This window comes from Hemitrygon akajei, chromosome 3 (genome assembly GCF_048418815.1).
Source record: "Hemitrygon akajei chromosome 3, sHemAka1.3, whole genome shotgun sequence".
NCBI classification, from domain to species: Eukaryota; Metazoa; Chordata; class Chondrichthyes; order Myliobatiformes; family Dasyatidae; genus Hemitrygon; species Hemitrygon akajei.
This window is the reverse complement of record NC_133126.1, coordinates 124817257-124831655: the sequence shown is the minus strand read 5'-3', so window position 1 is coordinate 124831655 and position 14399 is coordinate 124817257. Positions and strand designations below refer to the sequence as shown.

The 14399-nt window shown below is 44.3% G+C and overlaps 1 protein-coding gene across 1 annotated transcript in view; it reads left to right on the top strand.

Moving 5' to 3' along the window:
- The first annotated feature begins 1780 nt into the window (after positions 1–1780).
- espnla (espin like a) overlaps positions 1781–14399 on the top strand; it is a 149515-nt gene continuing 136896 nt past the window's right edge. Inside the window, exons 1-2 of the mRNA XM_073039006.1 lie at positions 1781–2086; positions 12445–12635. Coding sequence (XP_072895107.1) covers positions 1793–2086; positions 12445–12635 — 485 coding nt within the window. The 5' untranslated portion in view covers positions 1781–1792. The remainder of the gene's footprint in view (positions 2087–12444; positions 12636–14399) is intronic.

The window sequence follows — 14399 nt, the reverse complement described above, 5'->3', positions numbered from 1 at the left end:
TCCAGGTGAAAGGGCTTGACCCAAACTGTCAATTATCCACTTCCCACCACAGATGCTGCCCCACTCACTGAGTTCCTCCAGCAGTTTGTTGTTGACCTGATTGTTTGCCTGTGGCCTGATGTCATTAAGCTGGACAGGGTGCAGGAAAGGTTGACAAGGATGAAGGACTTAGGTTATATGGAGTTATAAGTAGAGGCTGGATGGTCTAGGACAATGCTTCTGCTTTCTGAGGAGATTGAAGAGAGCTGGACTTTGCACATCAATACTCGCGTCCTATCGATGCACAGTAGAGAACATCCTAATGAGCTGTGTCACTGTGTGGTATGGAAATTGCATTGCAAAGGACAAGAAGGGTCTTCAAGGGGTAGACAAAACTGCCTAATGCCCCCCCCCCCACTGACTGCTCCTGTGGCTCCTCCCACTGACCGTGGCTCCTCCCACAGACCCCGGTATAAAAGCGATTGGAGACACCACCCCGGCCTCAGTCTCCAGGATGTAGTGTGGTGGTCAATTGCTGCTTGTTCTTTTTTCCAGCCAATAAAGCCTATATCTCGCCTCATGTCTCTGAGAGTTATTGATGGTGCATCAGTATCATTGGCACAGCCTTCCTGCTGTGAAGGACATGCATAAAGAAAGGTGCCAGAAAAGGGCCAGTAACATCACAAAGGATCCCTCCCACTCTGCTCATGGACAGTTTGTCCCACTCCCATCAGGGATGAGGCTACTTAGCATCCACACCAGGACCACCAGACTCAGAAACAAATGCTTTCCCAAAGTAGTAAGCCAGATCAACACCTCCACCCACTAACCTGCCCCTTCACAAACCCCAGCACCACTACTGTATTATTTCCTCTCAAACACCTTGAGTACAGTCACTCCTGTGTCTAGTGTCACTTTATAGACATACAATTGATCAATTTATATAAGCTATCTTATGTATTTGTTGTGTCTTTTTAAATTATTGTGTACTTTATTTTATTTTGTTGTTTTTTTTGTGTGTTGCATCAGATCTGGAGTAGCAATTATTTCATTCTCTATTACACTTATGTACTGGAAATGACATGAAACAATCTTGAATCTTGACGTTTTTACCCGGAGCACTGGAGGTTGAGGGGTGACCTTATTGAGTTTTATGAAATTCTGAGGGGCATCGATAATGTAAACGGTCAAGATTTTTCCCCCTGGAATACGGAGGGAATAGGTTTAAGGTGAGAGGATAAACATTTAAGGGAACCTGAGTGGGAAGTTTTTCTCACAGAGGGTGGTGGATATGTGGAATGAGCTGCCAGAGGAGGGAGAGGAGATGGATATAATTACAGTGTTTAAAAGACACAGATGGGTTCATGGATAGGGATGATTTGGAGTAATATTGGCCAAATGCAGGCAAATAGGGTTAGCTCAGGAAGCAATGGTGGGTATGGACCAGATGGGCCAAACAGCCTGTCTCCGTGCTCTATGACTCTATGACCTGCTCCCATGGGACAGGAGGAGAAATGTGATACATGACAGTGCAGAAAAGCAACTATCCTTTCAGCTCTCAAAAGAAAGCAGTTTATCAGTCCATCTTTCAGTAGTCTGGCAGATGGTAGGAGACGAAGGTCAGGAGGTGGTCCTGCTGGAGAGTAATTATCTCTAATGCAGGCTGAGCATTGTGCAGTACTTCCAACCTCCCTGCATGACTACACCTGATCGGGTAACTGAGCTCTCCCGTGACAGCGTGCTGACAGAAGCCAGCTCTGAGCTCGGCACAGCAGCCGGCAGCCGGACAAATGGTTCACCATCACCCACCGGGATGGTTCCTCACCCGTGCCTGCTCGCCGCGAAGGATGGGGACCTAGAAACGCTGAAGAGCCTGGACGCCCACGGCCGACTGAACGGGAACATCGAGGATCACCTGGGCGCCTCCCCGGTCCATCACGCCGCCAGGGCCGGCCGACTGGACTGCTTGAAGTTCCTCATCACCCAGGCGAAGTTGTCAGCGAACAAGAGGGCCAAGAATGGAGCGACTCCCACCCACGACGCTGCTGCCACCGGGAACTTAGAGGCTCTGCAGTGGCTGACCAGTGCTGGTGGCTGTGATATTCAGGTAGGTGAGAGTCAGCGATGCCACACAAGTTACAGCTTCTTATTGCACAGTGACGTGGGAGTCTCACCTTGGCTGATATCACAGGAGGCAAAGCGACACTCGGTAGTTTAACACGGCAACAAAAGATGGTCAATCGTAGGAGCTAAGAGACGAGCTGTAAACTGAAGTCAGAAGCTCTAAAGTACTGAGTATAAAATGTACTGAGTAATCCAGGAAGGGAACATATATAATGGGAGTTATACAGGGACTGTACATTTTCATGCAGAAAGAAAACACGAACTTTATACCTTTCTTAAATATAATTAAGAAATTGTATTTCTTTAACGTATAATGTTTACAGGGCCAGTATACTGATTGGGACTATATAATGACACCATGTTATATGCAGGAAATCAAATATTAATGCTAGATTACATACATGTGTTGTACAGGCGCAGTAGGAATATATATGAGGTAAATATGCACATTACAAGCAGACTTGTAAGGGACTAAACGACATTCGGGAGGTACACAGGGAAAATGAAATATATGCAGGTAACACAAAGAAGCTGTGTCTGCTACAGGTAGTAGATAAGAATAGTAAAATGTAGACTTGACATTTTGTACAAAGGTGTACAATATCTTCGCAAGGTGTAGAAGAGACTGTACATTACAGATTAGAGGTATGCAAAAGTACACCACACATGCTTTTGTATATATAGTATATTAAATAGTGCATATTTAAGCAGTTTATGCAATATATCATTTTAGGAGCTACTGTATACAGGGACAAATTACATGCATGGATCATATAGGAGTTAACAGGCCAGGTCTACCTGAAGACATACTTACACTAAAGAGCAGAGTCTTTGATAATTCAAGACATGAGTTGAATTGACTTTATTACTTACATCCTTCATATACCTGAGGAGTAAAAATACTTACACTACGTCTCCGTCTAAATGTGCAATCTACAATTATAGTAATTTATAATAAATATTACGTACAACAGGATAGACAATATAATAGAAACGCAGTTGAGTCACCATGAATTAATCAGTCTAATGGTCTGGTGGAAGAAATGGTCCTGGCTTTTATGCTACGGTCCCATTTCTCAGATGGTAGCAGCTGGAACAGTTTGTGATTGGGGATGACTCAGGTCTCCAATGATCCTTTGGCCCCTTTTTACACACCTGTCTTTGTAAGTGTCCTGAATAGTGGGAAGTTCACATCTACAGATGCACTGGGCTGGCCGCACTACTCTCTGCAGAATCCTGCAATGAAGGGAGGTACAGTTCCCATGCCAGGCAGTAATGCAGCCAGTCAGGATGCTCTCAATTGTACCCCTGTAGAAAGTTCTTAGGATCTGGGGGCCCCATACCAAACTTCCTCAACCGTCTGAAGTGAAAGAGGTGCTGTTGTGCCTTTTACACCACACAGCTAGTCTGTACAGACCACGTGAGGTCCTCGGTGATGTTTATGCCGAGAAACTTACCCTCTCAAACTTCACCCTCTCAACCAAGATCTATTGATGTCTATAGGGGTTAGCCCATCTCCATCCTCCTGTAGTCCACAACCAGCTCCTTTGATTATGCAACATTGAGGGAGAGGTTGTTTTCTTGACATCACTGTGTCAGAAAGATAACTTCTTCCATGTAGGCCACCTCATTATTGTTTGAGAAAAGGCCAATCAACATAGTGTTGTCAGCAAATTTAATTAGCAGATTGGAGCTCTGGGTGGTGACACAGTCATGGTATACAGAGAGTAAAGGAGGGGGCTTAGTACACAGCCCTGAGGGGCACCTGTGTTGAGAGTCACAGGGGCAGAGGTGAGGGAGCCAGCCCACTCTTACCACCTGCTGGCAATCTGACTTGAAGTCCAGGATCCAGCTGCACGAGGCAGGGTAAAGGCCAAGGTCTCTGAGCTTCTTGTTGAACCTGGAGGGAATTATGGTGTTGAATGCTGAACTGTCGTCCAAGAACAACATTCTCACATGAGCATCCCACTTCTTTTAGGTGTGTAAGGACGGTGTGCAGAGCTGTGGCTATTGCATTGTCTGTTGATCGGTTGTGTTGGCAGGTGAATTGTAGGGGTCCAGTGAGGATGGCAGCATGCTGCAGATGTCGTCCTTGACCATCTCAAGGCATTTTCATTTTTTTTGTAATTTATTTTTTTATTGAAGTTCATCATCAAACAAACATTTCCATAAGATGTATTTCAGACGTTGTACATATATATCATATAATCATATATATCACAAATCTCCACAAAGTATTTATCTGAGGTACACACTTATAGAAAAGAGTGGAAAGAAAAAACAAGCAAAAGGAAAGAACTATGTACAAGTAGGGAGTGATCTTTTTTACAACAGATTCATTGATTTGTGAGAATAAAATCAGGCCTATGAGGCATTATGCAGTTAAACCATTTTTCCCAGTATGAATCAAATTGTTCCAAATTGGATAAAATTCTTTTACGTTTGATTGGATTTAATAGCCCATTGACATTAAAAGAAATGAATTTTACCTTGTCCTTAGCCATCTGTATTTATCTGTCAATGTATCATTGAAATTAGAATAAAACTTAATCGATCTACTCCCTGAACAAATAAGAACCAAGAAACGCAAATAATAACAAAAATGGCAACGAACGTGTGATTCCAAGGCTGAGGTCTCCAGTAGATGACCCTGCGTTGAGCTAGAGGAAATGTTTAGCTGTGGGGGATAACCCCTCCTACTTGTGAGTTGAGGGCCCCCATTGCATTATTCATAAAAGTCAGTGAACAAATCCATTACACAGAAAAGATTTCCCTGTGTACTCCTCATATATATATATATACACACACACACATATATTACATACATACATATATATATATATTCTCATTTTGTTGGGGAAAAAGGAGTAAGTGAGCGAATAAAGAATAACAACTAAGTAATAAAATAATAATACCACATTCAACAACTTTACAGCACTGTTTTAAGCTAGGAAATGTTTTGAAAATTGTTTGAATTGAGTATATCTCAGTCACTGTTTATAATTTATTTTTATTATTATTTTATTATTGACAAACATTGTGGAATAGGTCCTTCTGGCCCTTCGAACTGTGCTGCTCAGAAACCCCCGACTTAACCCCAGCCTAATCACAGGGTAATCTCTAGTGATCAATTAACCTACCAATCGATGCGTGCTTGGAGCGTGGAGAAAACCGGAGCACTCGGGAGTATGTCCAAACTCCTCACAGGCAGCTACGAAAATTGAACCCTGGTTGCTGGAACTGTAAAGCGTTGTGCTAACCACTATGCCACCCTGCCACCCCAAATTGAAGGTTATGGCACAGAACGAGGGTATTCGGTCCACCGTATTCATTCTCAGCAGAAGTATGCTTAATAATCTTGAGCTGTAACGTGCTGCATTGCATGACCCGTTGCTTCATGACTCAGTGCTAATATCTTATTTGTCCTTTGCCGTATCCTTTTCAATGCCCCAGCACCTTTCTTATATAATTATAACCAGAGCAGTGCGCAATACTTCAGGTAGGCCTGGACAATGCTTAGTGAAAAATTCCTGTGACACACAATGCTGAAAGCACGAACACCCTACCCCAGCTACCTACTCCCCCCCTCCCCCAACCTGGCTTCATCTATGACCCACCAGCTCATTCTCCACCCCTCCCCCTACTCTCAGCCCAAAACACTGACTGTTCATTTTCCTCCACAGAAGCTGCCTGACCCACTGAGTTCCTCCAGTATTCTGTGTATGCTGGTGAATTCTATTTAGAAATATTATAAGGAACATGTTAGATCTCAAATGCTGCCTTCCTCTGATAATTTCTGACATAATCCATTTACACCTTCTAACATGTCGAGCATTGTCTCAAGAGCTTCACTAGTGTCTAATACAAAGGAGCCCCAATGAGCTACTCTCTCAGCAAGATAGGTTATTGCTACTTAGAATGGTAGGACGTTTGTGGATGTGTGCTTTCCCTCATGCAGGACATAGGAAACTGGGTGACAGTCAGGAAGGGGAATGGGGTTAAGAGCCAGTACAGAGTACCCCTGTGGCAACAACAGGATGCTGTTGGGTAGGCAATGATCTAACAGAGGAAAATCACAGTGGTCAGCTCTCTGGCACGGAGTCTGACTCTGCAGCTCGGAAGGAAAGGGGGAAGAAGAGGCAAGCTGTGGTGACAGGGGATTTGTAAGTTAGGGGAACAGAAAGGAGGTTCCGTGGGTGAGATTGAGATTCCCAGATGGTATTTTGCTCCCAGTTGCCAGAGTCTGGGACATCTCAGACTGGGTCCTTAACATTCTTAAGTGGGAGGATGAACAGCCAGAGGTCCTGGTCCGTGTATGTACCAATGACATGGGTAGGAAGTTCTGCAAAGTGAGTTGGGTGCTAAGTTAAAGGGCAGGACCTCCAGAGTTGTGATCTCAGGACTGCTACCCATCCTACATGCCAGTGAGGCCAGAAACAGGAAGATTATACAAGTTAATATGTGGCTACGGAGTTGGTGTAGGAGGGAGGGCGTAAGATCTTTGGATCGTTGGTCTCCCTTCCAGGGAAGCTGGGACCTGTATGGAAGGGACAGTTTGCACTGGAACTGGAGGGGGATCCTAGCAGGAATGTTTGTTAACAGTAGGGTTTAAACTAGAGTTGCAGGGAGATGGGAGCCAGAGTGCCAGCATAGATAGTGGAGAGGTTGAGGAGGCAGATGTAGGTATGACCTTAGACAAAGTTAGGAGTCAAAAGGTTGAGCATGGTGCAACTAGTGACCTGAGCTGTCAATGCAGGAAGTATCTTAGGGAAGACAGAAGAGCTCAGGGCATGGATCAACACCTGGAATTATGACATTGTAGCCATTAGTGAGACTTGGTTGCAGGAGGGGCAGGACTGGCAGCTCAATATTCTGGGGTTCTTTTGCTTTAGGCACGACAGAGTCGGTTGAATTAAAGTGGGAGGAGTGATGTTACCAGTCAGGGAAAATGTCATGACAGTGCTTCGTCAGGACGGACTGGAGGATTCATCTAGTGAGGTGTTATGCATGGAAGTGAGAAATCAGGTATGAACTAGTTAATGGGGCTGTATGACAGACCGCCTAACAGTCTGAGGGATTTAGAGGAACAAATTTGCGGAGAGATTACGGGCTGTTACAGGAAACATAAGGTTGTTTAGTAAGCAGTTTTAACTTTACACACATTAACTGGGACTTCCATACTGTAAAAGGACCAGAATTTGTCAAATGTGTTCAGGAAAGTTTCCTTAATCAGTACTTAGAAATCCCAATGAGAGATTGTGCAATACTTAATCTGCCATTAAGGAGTGAGACAGGGCAGGTGACAGAAGTTTGTGTGGGGGAACACTTTGCATATAGTGATCACAATGCCTTTAGTTTCACAGTAAATATGGAAAAAGGTAGGTTGGGTCCGTGGGTTGAGATTCTAAATTGGAAAAAGGCCAAGTTGATGGTATCAGAAAGGATCTGTCAAGTGTGGATTGGGACAGGCTGTTTTCTGGCAAAAGTGTACTTGGTAAGTGGGAGGCCTTCAAAAATAAAGTTTTGAGAGTCCAAAGCTTGTTTGTTCCTGTCAGAATGAAAGGAAAGATAACAGGTGTAGGGAACCTTGGTTTTCAAGAGATATTGAGGCCTTGGTCGAGGAAAAAAAGGAGGTGCACAGCAGCTTTAGGTAGGTAGGAACAAATGGAGTGTAAGAAATGCAAGAGAATGCTTGAGAAAGAAATCAAGAAGGCTAAAAAAGAAGGCATGAGGTTGCCCTAGAAGACAAGGCAAAGGAGAATGCTAGGGGACTCTACAGATATTTCAAGATCAAAAAGCTTGAAAGGAAGAAAATTGGTTCTCTAGAAGATCAGAATGGGAATCCATGTGAGGAGTCAAGAGATGGGGGAGATCTTAAATATTTTTTACACCTGTATTTACTCAGGAGATAGACACAGGCTTTTTAGAAGTGAGGCAAAGCAGCATCAACTTCATGGACCCGAAACAGATTACAGAGGAGGAAGTGTTTGCTGTCCTGAAGCCAATTAGGGTGGATAAATCCCCAAGGCCTGATAAGGTGTTCCTTTGAACCCTGCAGGAGGCAAGTGTAGAAATTGTCAGGGCTCCCACAGAGATAATTAAATTATCTTTACTGACAGATGAGGTACCAGAGGATTGGAAGATAGCCATGTTGTTCCACTGTTCTCAAAAGGTTATAAAGATAAACCAGGAAACTATAGGGTGCTGAGCCTGACATCAGTAGTGGGAAAGTTACTGGTAGATATTCTGAGGGTCTGGATATACAAATATTTGAATAGACATGAGCTGATTAAGGGTAGTCAACATGGCTTTGTGCATGGTGTGCCATGTCTAACCAATCTTATTGAGTTTTTGTGGAAGTTACCAGGAAAGTTGATGAAGGCAAGGCAGTGGATGTTGACTACATGGATTTCAGCAAGGCATTTGACAAGGTCCTGCGTGGGAGATTGGTCAAGAAGGTTCAGCCGCTTGACATTCAAGATGAGGTAGTAAGTTGGATTAAACATTGGCTTTGTGGGAGAAGCCAGAGGGTGGTAGTTGATGGTTCCCTCTCTGACTGGAGGCCTGTGGCCAGAGGAGTGCAGCAGGAATTGTTGATTGTGTTACGTTCCCCAGTAACGGGTGACTTACCAGCAAAGATAGATAGGTCCGCTGAAGCCTGGTGCTACTATTTTCAATCGTTTTTATTTATAAAGGGGCACAAACGTATGGTTAATACAAAACATTCAGATCATATACGTCATCACAACTCAATCTAAAGCGCAGGTATAGTAATAATCAATCAGAAATAAGCTCTATCGTTGTCTAGGGGTAATGTATATATTGTTCGCTGTATATCTGAAAGTCTCTTGCGGCCACTGCAGTTCCACCAGCTGCCGTCTGTTGTGGTGTCGCGTTGGTGCACTTTTGTTAGAAAGAGAGAGATTGAATGAAACATTTACCCGACAGGTTTTCCAACCTGTAGGAGTTCGGTTCGTCGGAAGTCTCGTTGGGGAATGGACTCTCATCTGTGGCCTCCCCTGTAGCTAGGCCGTTCTTCCGTGGTGAGGTCGCCAATCCCAGGCAAGGAAAAGACGCACACGAACCCCACCACCGGCTGTCGCTATCAAAACGCGGTCACAGGAATTCTCGCGTATCTTCTGGTGCGTCTGGCGCCCCGCCTCGGCAGCCCACCTTTTATCTGGACTGGCAGGGTTGTAGATGTCCATCAGGGTGGGGGGGCGAGGCAATCCTTCCCCCATCACCCATCTCACATTGCCCTGAGATTTTGCACGTAGGCCAGTTCCTTATTCCATAAAGGTGTCTTCCAAGACAATGGCTATGTCCGAGGCTTTTGTCTTGTTGAGCGACCAGCCCACATTCCAAACCGTAAGGCTCTCTCTCTCTCTTGCGATTCTCACAAAGGATGGGGCTGAGGTCATGACAATTGTCATCTGCATTAATGATCTGGATGATAATGTGGTTAAATGGATCAGCAAGTTTGTGGATGACACCATGATTAGGTGTGTTGTGGACAGCGAGGAAGGGCCAACCAGAATAGGTGAACAGTAGAGCACTGAGGAGTTCGGAAGAACAAAGGAATCTTGGAATACAGGTCCATAAATCGTTGAAAATGGCATCACAGGTAGAAAGGGTAGAAGATTGAGGGGAGATTTGATAGAGCTACATAAAATTATGAGGAGTATAGATAGGGAAAATGCAAGCAGGCTTTTCCCACTGGGACTACAATCAGAAGTCATGGGTTAAGGGTGAAAGATGAAAAGTTTAAGGGGAAGATGAAGAAAAACTTCTTCACTCAGAGGATCATGAGAGTATAGAACTAACTTCTGGTAGAAGTGGTGCAGGCAAGCTTGACTTCAAAGTTTAGGAGTCCGTTTCCCACCCCCCTTTCTCACCACATTCTACAGGGGTTGTATTGAGAGCATCCTGAGCAGCTGCATCACTACCTGGTTCGGGAATTGCACCATCTCAGATCACAAGACACTGCAGCGGATAGTGAGGTCAGCTGAGAAGATCATCGGGGTCTCTCTCCCCGCTATTACAGACAGTTACACCACACGCTGCACCCACAAAGCTAACAGTATTGTGAAGGACCCCATGTACACCTCACACAAACTCTTCTCCCTCCTACCATCTGGCAAAAGGTACTGAAGCATTCGGGCTCTCACGACCAGACTGTGCAACAGTTTCTTCCCCCAAGCCATCAGACTCCTCAATACTCAGAGTCTAGACTGACATCTACGTCATTTATTGTTACAGTATATTAAAATTTGTCCTCTACTGTGCTTATTGTCTTGTTTATTAATTATTGTACTGCCCTGCACCGTTTTGTGCACTTTATGCAGTCCTGTGCAGGTCTGTAGTCTAGTGTAGTTTTTGTGTTTTTTTACGTAGCACCAGGGTCCTGGAGGAACGTTGTTTCATTTTTTTTGTGTACTGTACCAGCAGTTTATAGTCGAAATGACAGTAAACAGCAATATGACTTGACTTGACTTGAGAAGTTTGGATAGGTACATGGAAAGCAGGGATATGGCCCTGGCGCAGGCCAATGGGAAGTAGGCAGTTTAAATGGTTCAGTACAGACTAGATGGGCTGAAGGGCCTGTTTCTGAGCTGTACTTTTCTAAGACTCTATGATTTTTTTAATCACTGGTGAGGTTGCTCTGCTGCAGAGAGGGAGAATGGTGCTCAGGTTTTCTGCACTTTGGACCTGGACTTGGACTTGGACTGTATCCCTTTTTAAGACTTGTTGGTTTTTAGTATTCTGTGTTTTTCACCTGATCTTTCCTGCTTTTTCGTGTGGGTGGCTGGTAGGCGGGGCAGTGTTCGATGTGCCTGTTCTGTTTTGTTTGCTGTTTTGTACTGGGAGGAGGGACTTGGGGTGGATGATCGTGCTGCCTTTCTTGCTTTCACACCTATCTGAAAAAGAAGAACTTCCGAGTTGTATATTTTGATAATAACTGAACCTTTGAAACTCTACGTGCTCGTTTGCTGTTCCTTTGCAACACTTTTGCACATAACTTAAAAAGACCAGCTTTTTTCTTTTTCCCTTGTGCTTTTTATTTTAAAATTTCTGTCACATTTCCTTTCTTAATATTCGGTAGACCAGTGGTTCCCAACCAGTGGGCCGCAAAGCATGTGCTACTGTGCCGCGAGGAAACGATATGACTCGGCGATATGAAACGATATGAGTCAGCTGCACCTTTCCTCATTCCCTGTCACGTCCACTGTTGAACTTGAACACACGCAAAGTCATCAGTCGCCTAAACGTAGTGATACCCTCGCGCCAGGGATCACTGGTTGGCCTCGGGTAACCGGCCGCCTCATGTGGCCAGCGAGAAGTGCCGTAGCTACTGGCCTGGAGCATGGACAGATGGGCACCGTCTCTAAACCTGTTTAGCACACAGAATGTTCGTGGGGAACCCGGTGCTAAAATATTCGCAGACGACTTAATTCGGGCTCAGGGTTTCGTAAGTAGCAGAGCAGCTACCTCACTGTGATCTACTGAAAGTCATCCCAAACTTCTGTCGGCCGATAGATCCTACCTACCTATGGGGGAGGGGGGGTACGGGCATGCACCCTGTCACACTCCTCGCTCAGTCGGTCGTTCTCTCTGGACTGCTACCGCCACTGCCCTGTGGGACCTCCAGCCCTTACCTTGTCCTCTCACCCCACCCACGACCAGCCGCACCTGGCCAAGGCATCTGGCGGCAGGTGGGCGGGAAGCTGGAGTTTGGGCCTGGAGGCTGTCTAATGAGGCAACAAAGCCCTCAAAACTGCTTCGGTACCTTGAGTCCAAGCACCCTGCACTTCAAGACAAACCCGTTGAGTTTTTTGAGTGAAAAAAAACGTGAGCAAACAGGACAGACGCAAGTGCTGATAGCCACAAAAACTAAATTGTGGAATAGACTGGACCTAAGGAACCCTCTTCGAGTATCGCTGTATTCTGATCATGATTAACAACCCCACCCCCATCAGCCGGTCCGCAAGAATATTGTCAATATTAAACCGGGCTGCAGTGCAGAAAAGGTTGGTGACCTCTGCTGTAGACGATACCTATTCCTGGACGTTTTAAAGAACATATATCCAAAACACAGGTCATGGATTTCACTGGTATATCATGTATGGTTCCTGTTAAACTGCACAATCCATACACGGATTTTGTCATTGTATACAGTAGCTCCTAAAATGCTATTGATTGAGGTTAACCAAATCTATTCTGAGAACCCTGAAGAGCTAGCAGACACGAGATTTATCTGCAAACATGTGATCAGTTGTTTTATTCGTTCAACTATGTCCTTTTTTTTGGTAAAAGATCTACTGCAAAATATTTCATGTTTAGGTCCTGGATGACCATGGTGCAAATGTTCTGCACCTAGCGGCTCGCTTTAGCCGGTCGGAAGTGGTGCAGTGGCTGCTGCAGGCAGGATGCGATCCCATGTTGGAGACGGACAGTGGGGCAGTGCCAGCACACTATGCGGCCGCTAAGGGAGACTTTGCAAGCTTGAAAATGCTTATCACACAGGCCCCAAGGTAAGCGCCATGCAGAGGCGACAAGTAAGTAAAACAAAATGTTGATAAACTGTATCTGGCAGGTTTTAAAAGGGACTGAAAGCATGTTTGATTCACAATCTATCCTGAACTTGTGAACTTCCCCAAGATTTAGATATATAGGGAAAAAAAAACACCAGGGCTCCTGCAGCTGATTACTGATTGTCCACTGAGGGACAACTGCTTTCCAAAATTATTATTAAAAATCACTTAGAACTGTCTCACCAAAGAATAGGGGTTAATAAAAAGCTGACTGAAATTTATTCCATAACCAACATGACTAAAACAGATGACCCCATTGCTGCTTGTGGAGCTGGCTGCCTTAGCTCCATCACAGCTTTATTTTACTTTGCTGTGGGTCAGGAGGAGCTGGTGCATGTACTAGACAGGTATCCAGGAGGCTTTTGGCAAGCAACCATGGCAGGGGTTGATGACAAAATAGTTGATAGTATAGGAAGTAATAAATAGGTGTAAATAGAAGTTTTCCTGGCTAACAGGGAAGAGAGAATAGGCATAAATAAGTCCTTTCCTGGTTTGCAAGATGGAACAAAGGACTGCTGCTGGCACCTCAACTTTGTGAAGATGCTGTAAGTGACAGATGAAGAGACTGAGTTGCTAAATGTGCTGATGAAGAGGCCATAAGGATGTGACAAAAGGATGGATACAGATAAATGAGTGAGCAAAGACCAGGCACATGGACTATAATGTGGGAAAATGTGGAAATGTCCATCTTGGCAGGCAAAATAATCTACGTCTTGTAAGTGATGAGAGAATACCGAGCTGTGGGATGAGATACAAAAGCTTGAGAGGACCTACCAGAAGACTCAAGAACAGCTTGTATCCCCTTACTATCCGCACTGTTGATCTGACCTCTAGCATGCTAAAAGGTGAATTCTTCAACTCTGATTTCCAAGTTTGCCTCATTGAGACTCTCGCAATTTACTTGCTTACCCGTGGCGCACTTTTTCCGTGACTGCAACACTCTATCCTGCATTCTGCTCTCCTTTTCACTACCTCTTTGGACAAGTACAGAATCATCTGTCCAGTTCATATTCAGCCAAAGGCTTTTTACTGTATCTCAGTATATATGAAAATAATAAAGCATTATCAATAAACCAATATCAAATGAAAAAGGCTAGCACAGAAGCTCTGTGAGTAATTAGAAATGCTAGATAAAAAGTTATTGTTTATTGCTAGAGAACAGGCTGCAAAAGCAGGGAGGTTTGCTTCTGTTATATGGAGCATGACCAACATCTCGAGAATTGGTCTCCTTATTTAAGGGAGGGTGTAATCTTTACTCAAATTCATTTGCCCCATCATTGAAATGTTTCCACAGCCTATGGACTCTCTTTCAAGGACTCTTCACCTCATGTTCTTGATACTTATTGCTTATTTATTTATTTATTTATTAATTATTAATGTTCCTTTCTTTTTGTATTTGCACAGTTTGACGCCTTTTGCACAGTGGTTGAACGCCAAAGTTGGTGCAGTCTTTCATTGATTCAGTTATGGTTTTTATTCTGCTAGGGATTTACTGAGTATGCCTGCAAGCAAATGAATCTCAGAGTTGTATATGGTGATATATATGTACTTTGATAATAAATTTACCTTGAACTTTGAACTTCAAATGTGTTGGATGCATCAAAGGAGGTTTACAAGATTGATGCCTGGGATGGATGGGTTGCCATAAGAAGAACTAGCTTAGTGAATCTTGGAGTTTAGAAAGTGAGAGAGGACCTGATTTAA